Genomic DNA, 19,029 nt, shown 5'->3' with positions numbered 1-19,029 from the left:
ACCATAGCCATGTAACTATGGGCAACTTAATTTCTCTGGGCTTCAGTTTCCTCATCTTAAAAGTGGGGATAATAATGCTACAGACTTATGGGGTTAGTTAAAACAGTACCTAGCCAACCATTCATTTTTACAATTAAGGATATTAGTTTTAAACCTGTAAACTTACAACTCTACAAAAAATTTTTTTAAACTTCTAGTTAAAAACTTAAGTTTTTTAAAATACATATTCCTAAGTAGAAATACACTTCAAAAATATATGCCTAGGACAATACACACACAGGAAATATGTACTCATTCAACAGGCATCAACTGAATGCCCACTATGGCACAGACACTAGAAACAATGAAATACAGAAAGATCTCTCTCCTTATGCCTCTCTTGGAGGATGTTAAGAAGGAAACAGGTGCTTGCAGAGAAGTGGGCCAAGTGCTATGCTTGCAGAGCTACAATGGGAAATTTTCACAGTACATGGATAGGCATGTGATCCACACCAAAAGAAGTGTAAGTCTCTCCCTCAAAAATGTGAAGCTTAGGGCTGGGGATGTGGCTCAAGCAGTAACGCGCTCGCCTGGCATATGCGGGGTGCTGGGTTCAATCCTCAGCACCACATAAAATAAAAGATATTGTGTCCACCTAAAACTGAAAAATATTAAAATATTCTCTCTCTTTCTCTCTCTCTTTAAAAAAAAAGTGAAGCTGAGATATTTAAGAGAAGTAGATTAGTCAAGTATAAAGGTGAAAGACAGAAGGGGAATTTCCACAGAGCAAAGAGCATGGTTCAAAGGATCCAATGTAGGAATTTTCATTCGGGGACAAAAGATCTCACTGGGCAAATACGTCTAAGACATAGCAAAGTTGTAACATCCAGCTTATGAAGGTTCAGGGCTGGGAGCTACAGCCACTGGAGAGTTCAGAACAATATTAGACTTGCTCTTTAGAATGATCATTACTGGGCTGGGGATGTGGCTCAGTGGTATAGCACTTGCTAACATGTGTGAGGCCCTGGGTTCCATCTTCAGCACCATAAAAAAAAAAAAAAAAACCCAAGATCATTACAATTGCACGTAGATAATAAATCAGAGAGGAATAGCATCCAAAGTATAAAACATCTGAACCTAAATCATGCCCCAGACCATATTACCTCAGTTATGGAACTCAGGAACTAAGGAACTACAGGAGAGAAGAGTTGAAATCAAGTAACTAGAGCCCCATATGTGCTCAGAACAAGAGGCCCAGGAGGCGATCTCACCAGTGGGCTTCCAACTCTGGGCTCTGGCTAATGATGTTCTACATGGCCTGATGATGGATGGCCTGGCTCTATTCTCTACAATACTGTAAGAGTTTCTCTTAAAGTACACCCCTACCTCCCTTCTGAACAGGAGGCACAGAACAGATAACTCAGTGCTGCTCTAAACAAGGAACCTTCCCTTTTACAAAAGATAATCAAATCCCATTATGAGCAGAAGACTCCTTGATGGTCAGAAAATGGTTGACCAATTTATACAGTCAAACAGTGGGAGGGGCATGTTTTTAACAACACAATTTGGACACATTTGTGTCCTCTGGTCACCAAAATTCACAGGGGTTTCTCACCACTAAGAATCAGTTCTGCAGTTTATTCTACCACAGGCACCAGCTCAGCACCCTCTAATTTGATTCAATTCTGACACCATCTACATGGAAATAGTATCAGATCCCAGAGGTTGAGAGCACAGTCCCACTAAACTGCCCCCTCTTCAGATGCCAATCACAAACTCAGGTTATGGCTATGCTTCTCGCCAATCAGCAATAAATGAGAATTCCCACTACTTTTTTCTTGGGTTCAATTAACTTGATAGATTTCCTTAGGACTAACTAACTAACTTGGGGAACTATTTTACTTACATTTATTCGCTTGTTATAAAGAATAGTAAAAAGGATGCAGATAAGCAAGCACATGGAAGAGATGTATAGGGCTTCTCACCTGTGAGCTTCCAACTCTGGGCTCTGGCTGATGATGTTCTACATGGCCTGATGATGGATGGCCTGGCTCTATTCTCTACATTACTCCAAGAGTTTCTCTTAAAGTACACCCCTACCTCCCTTCTGAACAGGAAGCACAGAACAGATAACTCAGTGCTGCTGGAATGGCAGAAGGAGCACAGGAAGCCTCCAGGCCCTCTCTCAACATGCCTTCCAGTAATGTCCACATGTCTAACTGTCAGGAAGTCCTCTCAAGTCCTAAGATTTCAAGCATCATTGATTAACTCTCTGGCCACTGGTGATCAGCTTAACTTTCAGTTCCTTTCTCCTACCTGGAGGTCTGGGGTAGCATTGAAAGTCTCAACCCTCTAATCATGCCTTGGACCAGTCTCATCCTGATACCTAGGGTCCCCAGTCATGTGACATTTACAGACAAGAGACATTCCTATTAAGCAGAGATTTCAAGAGTCTTGGGAGTTTATTTTGCCAGGAAACTAGAATAAGGGCAAAATATATATTTTACAATATCATAGTCCTCAATAATACTAGATCCCTCAAAGAGGATAGCATTCACTTAATCTATCTTCTGCCTTTTATTTCTTCTTGAAAGTCTACTTGTTAATTTAACCAAGGCAGAATAAACCTTAAATTCACAGATTTTAAGCAAGATCAGCTAGAACTTTTTTTATATAAATGATTATGGTTTTTCCACTTATGAAAATGATACAATGAATTTAAATTAAAACAGTTGATTTTATATGTCAAATTAACTGAGTTAAGAGTCACTCACTGGTAAAACATTACAATTTTCTGGGGGTGTCCAAAGAGATTTAGCATTTGAATCATTAGGCTAATCAAAGATCATCCAATCCACTGAGGGTATGGACAGAACAAAAAAGCAGAGGAAGGGCAAGTAGCTCCTCTTGAGCTGGGACTTGCATCTTTGCCTGCCTGCAGACATCAGGACTCTGGGTTCTTGGACCTATGGATTCCAAGACTTAAATGCCAGCAGCCCTCAAGTTCTCAGGTCTTCAGCCATGGACTGAAAGTTATACCCTCTGCTTCCCTGAATCTTAGGTCTCTGGATTCAAACTGAATTACACCACCAGATTTCCTGGTTCTCCAGCTTGCAGAGAATAAGCAAAATAAATCCTTTTTCATACCTATATCCTACTGGTTTCTGTTTTGCTAAAGAACCCCGAGTTATACAGTTAGTAATATAAAAATGAATACAAGAGCCCGAAAAGTCATGAAGACAGAACTGAGTGACAGATTTAGGAAACAGTTCAATTACTCCACCATATGGAAAGAGCCTACAGAAACTGACTGCCCTTTCATGTAAGGTAGTTTATGGTAAAAATTAGTCGGCATTATTTAAATCTGTATACATTGAGACCCCCAGAAGTAGCTGAAATAGCCAGTGAAAGGAATTGAATGCATCTTAAATACTTGAACAATTCAAGTTTTATAAACAATGAGAAGCTTTCCTAGGTTCTGATGAAGGTAGGAAAAAGAACTTATCTGTGTTTATATCAAGAATTTTGGGACTGGTGCTGCAGCTCAGTGGCAGAGCAACTGCCTCAAATGCGTGAGGCACTGGGTTCAATCCTTAGCACCACATAAAAATAAATAAAATAAAGGCATTCTGTCTATTTACAATTACAAATTTCTTTAAAAAAAGAATTTTGGAGATGAAATGGACAATAAGCACCATATCTCTATGGAAAATTTGGACTGGGTTTAATGTGAATAGAATGACCATATAAAATATTTTAGATTTATGACCTTCAAAGGGCCTAAAGATAGAGCATATTGGATGACATAAATGGAAAAGAGCTTAATGGAAAACCATTTTATGCTTGTTAAACTTAATTAAAAAGTGAACCTGGAGACAACCCAGTGGGGGGCTGAGTGTAGGGAAGAGAACTGGATCTCTGGATAAAAGGATATTAACTTTCATGAGTAAAATCTTGATGACAGTATTGATGATGAACATCTACCAAAAAAACTTCCTTCAGCTGGTGTACAAGGAAGGGGGATGGCCACAGCAAAGGGCTTGAACTTGTAGGACTCTCTTGCCCAGATGCAGCCACTTAAGCAGTTAAACGTGGTATAAATATGGCCATCGAGCCAATGCACAGGGCATGTACTCAAGAGAAGTGCCATACTAAGGTCACCTCAGTGAGTGGTATATGCAGAGAATGACAAGGGTGAAAGCTGTACCCACTCTGTTATCAATTCCTACAGGATACTTCACCTTAAGGTTATTTATTACACAGACCATGCTTGACTATTCTCTTCCTGGCTGAGTTGTTCAACAGTGATATCTGAAGGTGCCAGAACTCATTCTTTCAGAATTATCTCCACCAGTTGCACCCAGAAAACTGTTCAGAGCTATTGGGCCGCAAATCATGTCAAAGAGCATGGCAATAACACCCACAGGCTACAGAGCTCAATACTGCAGTCACCCTTTCTGATTACACAACTTGCACTGTTCATGTGTGCTACACAGATTTGTAATCCTCAACAACAATGTCATGAGCAACTTCAAACTGCCATGCAGCCTTCTGGAAGACTGGAACAAGGGCATTTCATGTGTCTTTGTTGGCATCAGCCTTCCTCAAGCACAAAAGCAGAGGTACAGTGAACAACCACTCTACCCTCCCTGGTAAAAATTCCTTGTGTACTGATGAAGACTAATAATTCAAAAAACCTCTTTGTAGTTCCTCAGTATCTCCATTCCAAGGTAATGAGGTTGTCACTGTCTGCCAGTCCACCAAGCTAAGGGGCTTCTCAAAAAGAACTCAGTAGTGCCACTGTTTAAAACTGATCAGGGGGCGCTGAGGCTGTAGCTCAGCAGCACAGCGCTTGCCTAGCATGCATGAGGCACTGGGTTCCATCCTCAGCACCACATAAAAATAAACAAATAAAATAAAGGCTTTCCGTCCATTTACAATTACAAAAAAAATTTTTTTAAACTGATCAGGGAACACAGAATATACTTGTGTTTCACCAAACACAAGCATCTACGTATTTTTTTTAAAAAACCTACAAGGTATATAAAATGTATTTAAAAATATAAATGGAACACTGAACCTTATACAAAAGGTTGATCCAGCAAAATGGACTTAAGGTTCATATGTGTACATGTTCATGTTGCATATGTATGTACGCGTATACACCAAAACCCACTTCTATGTTCTGAGCACACTGCTGAACTTCTTCCACCTTATTCCCTTGTACTTATGAAAGCCAGACAGTGGCCATGTTACAAGTCCCAACCAATGAAACATAAACAGAAGTGACTGTTTTTTGCTGATGCATAACAAATTATCACATAATTATCAGCTTAAAACAATACTCATTTATTAGCTCACAGTTCTACAAATCAGAAGTTTGGGCCAGCTCAACAAGGCTCTATGTTCAGGATTTCATAGCACCAAAATCATGGTGTTGGCTGGAGTGGGCTGCTGTCTGGAGGCACTGGGGAAGCATCCTTTTCCATTCAGGTTGTTGGCAGAATCCAGTCTTTTGAAAGCTACTTCCCTTTATCCACGAGCAGCTCTCTGCTCCTACAGTCCCTTCTTCTTTAAGGCAACCACAGCATGACCAGTCATTCTTTCACCCTCTCTTACTTCCTCCTCTGCTATCAGCCAGAGAAAATCCCCTGCTTTTAAATAACTCATACAACTATATAATCTCTCTTTTTCCTTGTAAAATAACAATCTCAGGAATGACATCTTTTCATAATGAAGGTTGCACCCACACTCAAAAGGCAGGGCCTGTAAAAAAACGAGAGTCATTGAGGGTCTTAGCATTCTGCCTATACATGCTTCCAGACCTGATCCATGAAAATCTCCCATGCTTTCCCAGCATATTCTTTCCATTCAGCAACTCTGAAAACTAAGTGTTAAAGACAGCAGAACCCATCCAGATTCATCTTAGATCCTGGACACAAATAATAATAATTAAGAATGAAAAGGGCTTTCTTTGAGCAACAAAGTTCCATTAAGACTTTTTGTTTAAACCAAGAAGTTTCAATAACTACAACTAAGTTGTATAAAGTTTACTTTACACAACCAAGTCTATTGGTTGAAAACTAGATCCAAAAAACAATTTCCACTGTGATAATTGGTTAATAGTACTGACAAGAAGAAAACAGTTCATAAGCCTTTTTGAGAGAATTGTATTGCCCACGTCAGCCTTAAACTGTGAGCAGTCAGAAGCCTGTAACTCTAAGCCAATTCTTAAATAAATAAAAAGTTGAATGCAAATGTTATGTAGATCCAAAAGAGCCCACAATCTGTCACTTTCATTAGATTTGGCCAAATATAAGAACAAGAGTTCTACTCGGATTGCAGAGTGAGGATCAAATCAAGGAACTTCATCTGCTTTAGGGGTTGGGGACTTCACAATGCGTATGGAGCAGGGTAGCAGCACTCTAAGGGACATAACTGCCTATGACTTCCATTCTTGTCTTTCACTGTGATGTTCACTGTGGACATTTCTTGTACATTTCACTTTAAAATATAAACAGACTATTTGCTACATGCACTAATAAGCATTATACCTGATACTGAGATACTTCTTAGCCACCTAAAACTGCTCCAGCTAGGATCTATGGGAAAGCTGCCAGCAAGGGAAAGTTCAATATAAATTATAAAAAAAAAAAAGATATCTCTATTTCTTTCATACATCACAATTCAAAAGAGGTCTGAACATATTGCCTCAAAATCTTTCAGAGGCCTCAGAACATTAAGCAAACCTGCTAAAAGCTATGGGTTCTCCTGAAGTATCACAGGCTGCGTCTCCACACTCATGTAGGCCACATGCAATCTGAGATGGGGCAGAAAAACTACATGTTTGGAATTTAGAAGGTATACTAAATGTAAAATGTTGTTTCCTGAACCACTGGACATCATCTAACGATTTAGTATCCTAACTAAGAATTTATTGATAGTCTGCAAGATGATTTGACTGGGTCTCACCACTATGACATTTTTAAACAGCGATATAGCTTTTTTCTTAGGCTTTATCATAAAGACCACATAAATCCCCTGAGGTATTTAGCTCTCAAAATCATTAGGGAAACATAGAAAAACTAAACAAACAAACAAAACATTGACAAGGTCTGTGCTATGGACTTTTAAAACGAGCAAAGAACAAGGATGCAAAGGGTTAAAAAAAAAATAGAAGAAAAAACTTAAAAAGGGGAAGCTCGAGGAAATTCACTGATTTCTTACCCACCCAGTATCTTGCCTACTTGCATTCCCTTTAATCAGTCCTTTAACACCACTTCCTTGCCCAATTTTCATTATCCATCTCAGTCTACTTCCTCAGGCTACCTCTAGGATTCTCTATATGGGACTCTACATGCCATACAAGAGGTTTAAAAGAATAGAATGTGCTCTGTAAGATTCAGGTCCCTTCCCCTGAATATTAAGTCCCTCCCTCCCTCCATGACATTTGACTTGAAAACCGTCACCATTTTCCCCCAACCACATCTTGCCATTTTCAATGACACCTCTAACTAAATTGGAAGATGTATTAAAATGTTCCAACTAGATTAAAACCAAAATTCATCAAAACAATTTAAAACTTTAAAGAATCACTGGAGCAGCAGGGGGGAAGTTTGCAAAAATATAACTGTATCAACAACCAAACCTTCAGTCAAGAAGAATCTCAGTTCGAGGGAAATTATTTTCTGTCACTCGCTTACTTTCACACACCCCCAGTCCACTGCCAAGTGTATTAGTGAGCTAGCATATTAACAACTTTTTTTTAACATGGTTCAATCTATTCTTGTTGTACACACATGATACTCTCACAAGCATTCTCATTCAATCCTTACACCTCTGGAGAGGTTTTTAAATATTTGATTGCCGCTATAGTTCAGGGAAGGCTGCATTTTGATGAGACATTCTCGAGCTTAGTAACAGAATGGCTGGAGTGACAGTTGTTGTAAGAAGCACTCTATTCCCTCTAGACTACATGATCAATTGCTTGCACTACATTTTTACTTGATAAGGGACAGCAGTGATTAGAAATTCCTTTAAGAACCTGGTGATACACTACAGACCCTCTCCCTCAGAAAAATGCATAGATAAAATGTGGCATATAATTTCAGAAAATATATAAGGCCCTGAAGCCTACTGTCAGACCTGGCAAAGGAAACAGGCTTAAGATCTGTCCAGCAAGAAGCCACACTTCAAGATTTTAAAGGCACAGGAGATTTTAGTGCTTAGAACAAACAGTTAAGGAATTGAGAACTTGATTCAATCACAACTAATTAATTATATATTTCCTTTAATTCTTTAATAACCAACAAATTGCATGAATAGATTTATATAATATTCTCCTGAGCAGAGAATCTAGAAAAAATACAGCATTTTAAAAGTAATGGAAGCATGAAGAAATTAGTTAAAACACAAAGGCAAAGAACATAAATGTAATTAAAGTTTCCCAGGTGTAGAATCTGAGTGTGATAATAAATGCAAAACAAACTGTATCATAATATACAACCTATCCAAATGAGTTTTATCATTTTAAAAAGTCAGACGATACAGCCTACAATAGGTTCTATGGTTTCAGGGCGTCCCCCAAAAGTTCACTTGTTGAAAGCTTATTTCTTCAAGACAGCAGTGTTGGAAGTAGAGCCTAGTGGTTTTGGAGCCCCAAAACCACTTGGATTAATATCTTCCTCACAGGAGTTGTCACTCTCCAGAGACAGGATAGTTTCGAGACTGTGAACTGTTAAAAAGCAAGACCACTTCTTGTACTATGCCTCTTAGACACACCACACACTTGCCATTCTAAGCTGAATGGCCCTCAGCATAAGTGACCACCCAATCTTGGATTTCCTAGCCTCCAGAATCATGAGCCAAAATAAACCTCTTCATTAACATCCTAGTTTCATGGAATTCTGTTATAACAACAGAAAATGTACTAAGACAATAGGTATATTTCTGCCTTAGTTCAGACTACTATAACTAAATACCTTAGGATGGATAATTTAAAGATAATAGAAATTTATTTCCCACAGTTTTGGAGTCTGAAAAGTCCAAGATCGAGGCACCAGCTGACTTCATGTCTAGTGAAAGCTCACCCTGTTTCAAAGATGGCACCTTGTTGCTATACCCTCACATGGCAAAATGGGATGGGGCACTCCCTTCAACTAGTTCCACTCATGAGGGCAGAGCCCTCAGTAATGAATCACCTCCTAAAGCCCCCACCTCTTAATACTACCTCATTAGCAATAAAGGTTCAAAATAAAAATTTGGGATGGGGACAAATTCAAACCATAGCAATATTCCTACCAAACTAATTTTTAAAAATAAAGTATACTGCATTCAACATAGTAAAGTTATGTAATATTTATAGACTTCTAAATGTTGAATCAAATGCAACATGTAGATTCTGCAATGAACCCATTAGTGCAAAAAATGTTATGAATTGAATTATGTCTCTCAAAACATGTATATGTTAAAGTCTTAACCCAGCACCTGAGAAAGTGACCTTATTTAGAAGTAAGGACACTGTGGATATAATTACTGAAGTTAAGATGAGTTACATGGAGGACAGTGGGCCCCCAATCCAATATGATTGTTCTTATAAAATATGTAAAGTAAGACATAGATATAGAGAGAATGCCATATGTACATGAAGGTAAGATCAAGGTGATGTATCTACAATATAGAGAAGGCCAAAGACTGCCTTAAATATAGCTCTAGAAGTTATAAAGTAGGCCTGCAGCAGATCCTGCCTAGTGCTTTCATAGGGAGTGTGGCCTTACCCACACCTTGATCTCAGACATCTAGCATCCCTCAGTCAAGTATGAGGTGGTACATTTCTATTATTTAAGCCACTCAGTGTGTGGTACTCTAGCAAACTAATACAATGAACAAATACTTTTTTACTCTATAACAGAATTTCCTATGTTACTATAAAGTAAGATACATGCACAGATACATACACATAAAATACATGGTACAGTGAAGTTAAAAAATAAGGGAAAAAAAGTACAGGTTTTGTAAAAGCAGCAAGTTAACTGAGGCTATTTTCCCCCTAAACTGCTACAGGTTTAAAACACACAGAAAAAACGGGACATTACTCTTGATAAAACAAAATCTCAAAATGAATGAACAGACTAACAGATGCTGATTTGCTCTATTATATAGCTTTAAAAGTTAGTTTAATTAATTATATATTTATGAGAACTTAATAAGGCATATTAAAAGATGGTGATTTTTTGCTATTTTAGTATATCCTCATGCAGAAATAGTTTATTGCAAAAGTATTTTTTCATCTCCAAATGGCAAAGGTATTAAAATGACTATTGACAACAAGACAGAAATAATCAGTTCTAATACAAGATCATAATTATGACATATTTTAGTAAAAAAAAAATTCCAAATTAATATTTCAAACACTAAAAGTACACTGCTTTATTAATACAAATACTACCCTCATTAGCATAAGCAAAAATCTCAGTTCTGTAAAAATTAAAAATGTTTGCCTTCTATTTATACACACAGGTTACATAATTCAGCATGCCAGTTCTCAAAAGAAAATAATTCTAGGTCTAAAGCTTCCTTGGTAGATAAGATCAGGTTCATGAACCTATATGGGAAAAATGTCTTACAAAAATAAGACAGGACTATTTCCCTAATATCTTTGTCACATACAAACATTAACACTCCCTTTACATACCCTCCAAAATACACATTCATGTATAAAAAGAGTAATCTCTGCCTTAAGTTTTCTACAGTTCTACATTAAGCTATGAACAAGAGACTATGTTGCTTCAATTTTGAAATAAAAGACTTTTCAGCAAAAGAAAATAATGCAGTAGTTCCTCATTTGGATTCAGTATGATAAAATGCTAATCTTACCACAAGCAGACCTCCTCCAACCATGTAAAAAGTTCATACATACTGTAATCCAACTTTTTTATCCCAAATTTTAGCATGACACACGACCTCACGATTTGGCTGAAATGAGGACTTATGTCATTATTTTGTAAGGTAATAAAGCTAAAAATTATAGCTTCCATAATTTCCTCATGTCTCATTACTGGTATAAGGGACAGTATTTTATACTAAAGAAATTATTCTCAGGGTTAACAGCTATTGTTTATTAGGCAGTCTGTGTGTGTGTGACTGTGTGTGTGTATGTTCTACAAATTCATTTATACTCCTTCATCAACCCTGAGCAATGACTATTATCTTCATTTTAGGAAGGACAGATTCAGAAGTTAACTCATTCAAGGTCAGAGGCAACAAAGTTGGGATACCAAATCTTAGCCTTATCCACTCCAAAGCCAAGATTTCTAATTGCCTTTTAGCAAAAAAAAAAAAAAAAATGAAGCCTTGCTGAGGTCTGACTTAGAGAAGTGATAAGTACCTGAAATTCAAAAACGTTAGTAACATCAAAGAAGTCTTGCTGAAAAGATAACAGGAGCAGCACATATGCTGGTCCTGTAAATCTGAAGGAAGTTAAAATATAAAGCTTAGATGCCTTCCTATCTAAATCATCAATGCACTTAAGCTTACAAACATTTCTGGCAGAGAGGTCATAGAAAGCTTCCATAGAAAAGCAAAAATAAGAATTTTCCTGACTTCCTAAAACTTACAAAGCTAAATGCTCTACAAAACACAATCCTCACCTTTTCTGTAGGTAGTTTCTACATAACACTGTTATTATGGCAGCCTGGGAAAAACGTCACTACTTCTGAGAAATTTACTATTAATTCACTATGAAAACGCCTTTAAAGCATGGAAAAAATTTACAGGTAAATCAAAAAAGTCCTTAAAGATTCCTTAAACCTGACTCTGTTTCAGAAGAAATTTTTTTAAAAGGTAATCCTATACATTATTAAAAAAAAAAATAGGTCACATCATGTAAGTATTCACTTATTTTTCCTTCTGTGAGATTCTTCACCTGGGCCCAATATGATTTAAATTACTAGAGTTTGAATTAAATAAGTTAAACGAAGATCGCAACTTATTAAGGGAAAATGGACACACCTGTGATGTAAAAGGCTCACTAAAAATACTTCAAAATATTTGATTTAAGTTTCAGCAATTAGGTTATGCCATGACAGCAAAATTCATGGGAAATGTTACAAGACACGCACAGTGTTGGTCAAGTCAAGGCCTCAAAGAAGTTTTATGGGGGAGTTCTCCACGGAAAAGTTAATGAATGCTTCACTGAAGAAAGCCCCCATCCTCCATTCCCCTGGAGCCTGAGGACGCGGGCGGGGGAGGTATTCAGAAGAGTGTATCCCGCGGGCACCTCCGCAGCCACCCCGGGTGCGGACAACCACTCGTGCCAGCACATCGCAGGACAGTCGGACGCACCGACACCGCAAGGTCACTGGGGAAGGAGCGACTTTACATAATCCCCGCCGTGGCGCCTGGGCACCTGAGCGGCGCTCCGGTGCAGCTGCGGTCCCCTCCCTGCAGCACCGGCGAGTGGCGGTGCGGGGGCGGCGAGCAGGAAGACTAGGCGGGACGCCAAGGACCCGCGGGCGCCTGCAGCGCCGCACCGAGGCGGAGTCAGTGGGTGGGGGGGTCGGCTTCCCGCATCAACCGTCCCGCAGCCGCCGCGAGAGAGGCGGGAGATTCGGGGCGCGGCCAACGCGGACTCAGCTCTGGGCTGGGGTCCCCAAGCTCCCAAGCGCCCCTCGCGGCTCAGCCAGGGACCGCTCCTCGACGCACCTGTCACGCGCCTTACCTGAGTGGCTTTGTGGAATTGCTTCTTAAGCCCGGCCACCGACATGGTGCAAGAGGTCGCGCCGGCGGGGCAACTGCGGGTGCGGAAATGAGACGGCGATGGAGCGGGACCGGTGGACCCAGCGGGGCGGCACCGTCGCCAGGCCGCCGCTCGTCGTGCAGCCGCCGGGGCTGTGGGCGCGGAGCGGAGCGGGACGCGGGCTCGTGCGGAGAGACACCCTGACGTCAGGGCGGGTGATGCGGCCTCTTAAAGGGGACGCGGGAAGCCCCGCCCCAGGCGCGGGGCTGGCCAGGCAGGTGTTGCGGCACACGGTACCTGGGCGCTGATGGCCGCTGCGGACTACTGATTCCTTGGCACCTACTCGGTGGTCAGGCGGCTGAGGGCGTACTCCCCCAGGGAACAGGGGTGTTCCTTAGTACCCCGGGCGAACTGCCGACAGGCTGCTGCAGCTCCGCAGTCCAGGCACTAGCAGGACTCAGGTGACTTGCTGGGGTTCCAGGTAGCCGCAGCGGCGCTGCCTGCAGACAGCCTGCCTGCCCTTTGAGCCCGGCCTTTCAGCAGCCTGAAAAGGAGGAGTGGCGGTCTATCTGGAGTAATGAATAAGTCATTGCTCCTTTTATGCCTTGCCCCCGGTTGGTTTGTCGCAGAAAACACTTATCTGCCCTGGTTTCAATATCTCTTAAGCCTATATTACCTTAGGGAAAACCACCAACGCTTTTTTATCTGGTCTGATACAAATTAACGACTTAAGAAGAAAAACACTTAAAGCTGAACGGGTAAATAGAATTGAGGCGTTATTACAATAATAGCATTTAATCTTCTCTTTACAGAAATGAAAAGGCCCAAAGTGTGAACTTGGCCTTGATGCAATTATGGTAATGGATTTAGGGTTTCCAATTTGAAATAATCTTTAATGTAAAAAAATCTCAAAAAAATATCATACTAAATTGTCAAATACTAAATATGGAATTAAGTATACATGGCTGGACTAAGGGAAACTGATGGAATTAGGTGAAGGGAGCAGAGCCTCATCAGATACCTTCCACGCTCTGGAAATTATCCATTTCCTCTAGTTTTTCTAGTACTTAAGAGCTTATGAGAAGAACTTAAACATTGTCTCCACATGGGGACCAAAGTGATAGGAAGAGAAGCCAGAGTGACAGAAGCCAAAATGAGAGTAATTGCCAAGGATGAGTAAAGAAGCATAGCAGAATGGGATTCCTAGAAATACCTTTCCCTCTTTCACCCACCAACCCCACCCTTCTAACCATTGCTACTTGGACTCAGGGTGAACACCTGGTGCAAAGGGATTCTATTCTTCAATTATAGTCCTTGCTAGTGAGAGACAAAACACATAAAGACAAAGTCAAACAGATAGTGGTGGATATTAAAGCAGAGCTAATGTGCCCAGTTTGCAGAGAAAAGCAGAAAGGTAGGCCAGCAGTGTTAGTTCTTATGTGCATACACCTTCCAGTGCACTTTCCAAACCCCTAAGTGAGACACTATGACAAATTCTGGTTAGTGGGTAAGGAAAGAAAAAGACTATTGCTCTTGGCAGAGAATTTAACCATCAGTATAAGATACACAAAGCCCTCTTTCCCCTCTGCAACAACATTTTAGATGGTTGTAGTTTGTCAATCAGGATTCAGAGTGAGGACAAATGAGGGCAAAGTTCCAAGTTAACATTAAATGGACATTAACATGAATGAGAAATAAACCTGAGTAATTTTAATCCACTGGGGCTGGGGTTGATAGAAATGAGACTTTTTCTCCAATTTTCCAATTTCCAAAATGTTTTCCTATTACTTATCCAAAAGAAGAAAGATTTTATAGTTAGATTTTACCACATAGTCTCAGATCTGAACAGCAGAGCATTTTCATATAAGAATGGGCCTTGATTGAAGTTGCCAAGAGTTAGAACAATTAATCTACAAAGTGGAGAGCATGGGATTGTGAGCTCTTATTTCTGACTATGAAAGGTGTGAAATAGAGACCTGAAGAGTCTCCTCAGAACTTTTAATACCTGATTGAACCTAAATTAAACAAAAGCTGGTCTTTCCCTTTCCCTGGTTCTTCATTCATCAACTTAGAAGGCTTATGCTGCTAAAACTTCAAAGGAACTACCTTAGGACAAAAAACTACTTAAAGAGCTTTGAATCCTTTTGTAACCACTGTTAATTCTGCTGGATATCTCCTAGATCTCACCTAAATTCAGTATTTCTATTGAAGCTGCAATTTATACCAATAAAAATCTTTCAGATATTACCTTTGAAGAGATTTTTTGGGCTTTTCTTACTAGCAGGCATCATAGTAGGAGGTGTTGGGGGATGGTAGAGCAAGACTGGACTTTGAGCCACAACAGGGAGTTTCCAGGCCAATAATTCAGAAAACCCTTTCTATGGACATTTATTGTGACTGGAATACAGAGGAACAAATGCAGCAGGCACTAAAAAATTCCAAATACAGGTGCCCTCTTTGGTTACAAACAATCTGCAACAGAGACTTCAGAGAAATCCAGAAGCATGCTGCAGGGAAAGGGAAATCAAAGGTCAATGAGGAAGAACTTTGACAAAACTTGTTGTGATTCAACATATTGCCCTATAGTCTCCTGCGATAAAATCAGTGTAAAAGGGTAAATAAACCTAGATCTGCTAAAGAAAATCCCAATTAAATGAAACCCCTACAAAGCACCATCTCAATAATGGGAAGTAAATTTATGGTCAGCTATAATTCCATCACGTCATTCATGCACTATTTCTCCTTGCATTATGCCAAATCTCCTGGCAAATACCAGACCACTAGTTTGCACAGAGCTGCTGTATCCCTGGTACCTTTTAGATGACTTCTACTTCCAAGGAGGTAGAAGAAAAGCATTGGTTTTTCTGCCCATCAGGCCCACCCATCTGACTGGTACAGGGCAAACTGCTCCAGACTTGTGTATAGGCTTCACAAGCATAGGAAACAGCGAAGCAAAGGTATTACATCCCAAGCTATTTTCCAGATGAGAAAAGAAAGGCAGTTCAAGAAGGTGACTTATTCATCCTTCCTTTTTTATACTGTAGCCTCTAGTCTCACCTCAGGACAGAGTCTCTAGTCAGTGTTAATAAATAGAGATTTGAATGAAGCAATGGATAGGGGATGCACAATACATCAGTGTCACCAATGTTGTCCTCCTACCACATTGAATCTGATGTTCAGAAATCTTCATCAGATTATCCTGTATTTAAATTTGAATTGTGCTGGAACCAAAGTTATTCTGGATGTGAGTGGCACTTAACATTTTGTGCCTTTGGATGCTACCAGGTGCACTGGCTCCTATCCAGCATGGGCAGGGATAATAATAATAAGCCCTTTCCTAGAGGTGAGAAGCCAAAGGAAAGAACACCTTAGTTTCTCTGCTTCCAGGTTTATCACCAATCACCCGCCTCCAACACATACATAGGGAGTGGTATATTATTTTTTCCTTTTTGAGGTAGCATATGTAGGTCTTTCTCCTAGTGATGCCTCCTTTCCAACATAGGCCACCTTCCTCTAAAGCACAGGGGCCTCTTTCTTCAAAAGCTTTCTTTTCACTTAGCTAAACCCTATTAATCCAGTCATAGAGGAAGAGGAGGGGATTTAGCTAAATGAGTGACTCACAGCCTTTTACATCTGGGCTATGCTCATTACTTACATCCCGGTTTGAAATGCTTCCAACTTCCCTAGCAAAATCCTGTCATCTCTAATACCCACCGCCAGTACCTTTGCTTTGAAATCTTTCCCCATTAGTCTTCACTTTTGGAGCCCCAAAATTGCACTTTTGTGCACATGTGCTCTGTTCTCAGTCTAATGTGTATTGTAGAATTTGTATATAGTTAGATTCTTACCTCTTCTAGTACAGGGTATTATCTTTACTTTTTTAACTCTTAGCAGATAAGAGATACCCACTTGTCATAGACCAATTGAAATTTGAAAAGCCTAATGAACTTTTAAAAGCTAACCTGGGGCTGGGGTTGTAGCTCATTGGTAGAGCGCTTGCCTAGCTGGGTAAGGCACTGGGTTCGAGCCTCAGCACTAAATAAAAAAAAAAACAAGTAAATAAAAAGTAAAGGTTATTTTTAAAAAATCAATAAAGCAGTCCAGAATGAAACTGGCTGGGCTTCTCTCCATCTGAGCAAATTGTTCAATACTTATGGTTGCTACTCTCTCAGTAGCCTGAGTCTCCAATGCTCTGTCAACTTTTAGAGTTCCTGATATCCTTCTTATAAATCCCCTTTGCTTCAGTCAGGCAATATTCCTTTCTGTTGTTTGTAATCAACTAATTCTTAGTGAAGCATACCCCATCTCCCTCCCTGCAATAATATTCTAATCTCAGCTCCATTTCTCATTTGGCTAACTACAGAGATTTAGGCAATCATTGTTCATGCTAACCACTGTGTTAGGCTTCCCTGTCAGACAAGGGTAGGCAGATTGAGTGACAAGGAATATAGTCTTTTAGCAAGTGTCAATTCTCCCTGTAAGACATTGGCATTCTGATTTACAAACCAAACCTTTTGTTTATTTGATTAGTATGTGTCAGGCTGCCAGGGCCTAAACCTCCCCAGCCCCTGGGAATTGACAGCTGATTGCTTGTAAATAAATGCCAAGCAACTGGACTCTGACATGACAGTGCCCACTTCTGGAATGAGAATAGCCTTAATTAGGGGCAAGTTGTTAGGGCAGCCTTACCACTGGCTTATCTATTTGATTGTTGCATGAATATATTACCATTAAAGATGCAGAAGACATGCTGTTAACCTTGAAAGTGGGATCAGCCTGATAAAACATTGTGTTAAAGAGGACAACTTCTATTGCTATTTTAGTAGCTAGTTAGCTATGCACAGAAAAACTATTTCTTAGGCACAGTATTTTGTCCTGTCATGTCAAGGTTGCATTCTCTGGATTACAGAAATGTCCAGGTGAGAAAAGAGAGATAATTTAGTTTAAAACAAACCTGTCAACAAAACTAAGAACTTAGAGTACAACCTTCACTATTCTGTCACCATAAGCTTTATATATGGAAATAATAGTAATGTATTTATTCTACTATGTTTTTAAAAAGGCAAAAATATACTTTGAAATGATACACAATGTACAATTATTTAAATAGATCATTTATTCTTGATTGGTTTTGAGCTTTTGTTTTTCCTTTTCAACTATTTTTTAGATAGGCCATTCTATTAAATGTGCTCAGCTTGCCTTTTATCCACACATATAAATCTGACTTCATTGACAACAAATCTGATATAACTCACCATTTTAAAACTGCATTTAAAACATTTAAATTAGCATTGAAACTCCCCCTTCTAAGGAATATCATTTTCCCCCAAGGTCCAGTCACAGGAAGTTTGCCAAGTAGGGAATTCCTTAAATAAAGATCTTGAAAATATTTTTAGTTCCCTGTGGGTAGAGTTGAATTGGGGAAATTTGAAACGCAAATCATAAGATTCCCTGAATTTTAAAGGTGTATTACAGTGAGCAGGGAGGAGATCCCATTGCAGCCTGCAAGATCAAGACCAATGAACACACTTACCAGTGAAAAGAGTCTTCTCTCCATCCAGGCAGAACTAAGAGGTCAGAGAAGGAGAGGAAGAGGAGAGAGCAAAGGCAGATGTCCCTCCAGTTCCACAATGAGAAGAGACAACCCAGTTGTTAGGTCAGGTATAGGGATGTGATAAGTAATCTATCTTTCTTCCTTCCTCCCTTCCTCCCTCCCTCCCTCCCTCCCTCCCTTCCTCCCTTCCTCCCTTCCTCCCTTCCTCCCTTCCTTCCTTCCTTCCTTCCTTTTTCAACTAGAGAGATTTGGGCATATTAAGAACCCTAGAAACAAGCCAGTTAAATGACAGATATGAGTCGTGCTGGAGACTTAGAGGCTTAGTCACTGGAGGATGCAGGAAGGAAGGAAGAAAAGCCAAAGGAAGAAATCACCTGGTAAAAGGATGTATATTCCCCTAATACATAATATTGGTGCAAGGTGTAGAAAGATGGCACCATATTGATTAGGGGAGGAGGTCTGGTGACAAGTGGGGTGCAGTTGGTGGAAACAAGGGAGATGCCTGATGACCCACACCAGATCAGACAGAGAATACACAACTCATGCCCTCTGGTTGCTTCCCTACTGTCCCTCCCCAGCACCTCTGATTTACCCTGATGCCTGCACTCAAAGATCAGTCCTTGGTGCTTCATCTGATCAGGACCACACATACTGTTCTCTCTGCCTGCTTCTGAGGAAAAATAATGGTATAGCTTCCTAAATCTTCAAAATATTATTTGGAGCCCCATAAATCGCTACATTAAAACTTGATCCATCAATG

General features: G+C 39.9%; 1 protein-coding gene across 2 annotated transcripts in view; it reads right to left on the bottom strand.

Moving 5' to 3' along the window:
• Sh3gl2 (SH3 domain containing GRB2 like 2, endophilin A1) overlaps nt 1–12,909 on the bottom strand; it is a 216,784-nt gene extending 203,875 nt beyond the window's left edge. The window contains exon 1 of one of the 2 annotated variants that reach the window (XM_071600664.1): nt 12,698–12,909. In XM_071600664.1, the coding sequence (XP_071456765.1) occupies nt 12,698–12,742 (45 nt within the window). In that variant the 5' untranslated portion in view covers nt 12,743–12,909. The remainder of the gene's footprint in view (nt 1–12,697) is intronic. The other variant, XM_027950597.3, reaches the window with a different exon arrangement.
• Nucleotides 12,910–19,029: the final 6,120 nt, after the last annotated feature.

This window comes from Marmota flaviventris, chromosome 13 (assembly GCF_047511675.1).
Source record: "Marmota flaviventris isolate mMarFla1 chromosome 13, mMarFla1.hap1, whole genome shotgun sequence".
In the NCBI taxonomy this organism is placed as follows: domain Eukaryota; kingdom Metazoa; phylum Chordata; class Mammalia; order Rodentia; family Sciuridae; genus Marmota; species Marmota flaviventris.
The sequence above is the reverse complement of the archived record's forward strand: the minus strand, read 5'-3'. Positions and strand labels throughout refer to the sequence as shown.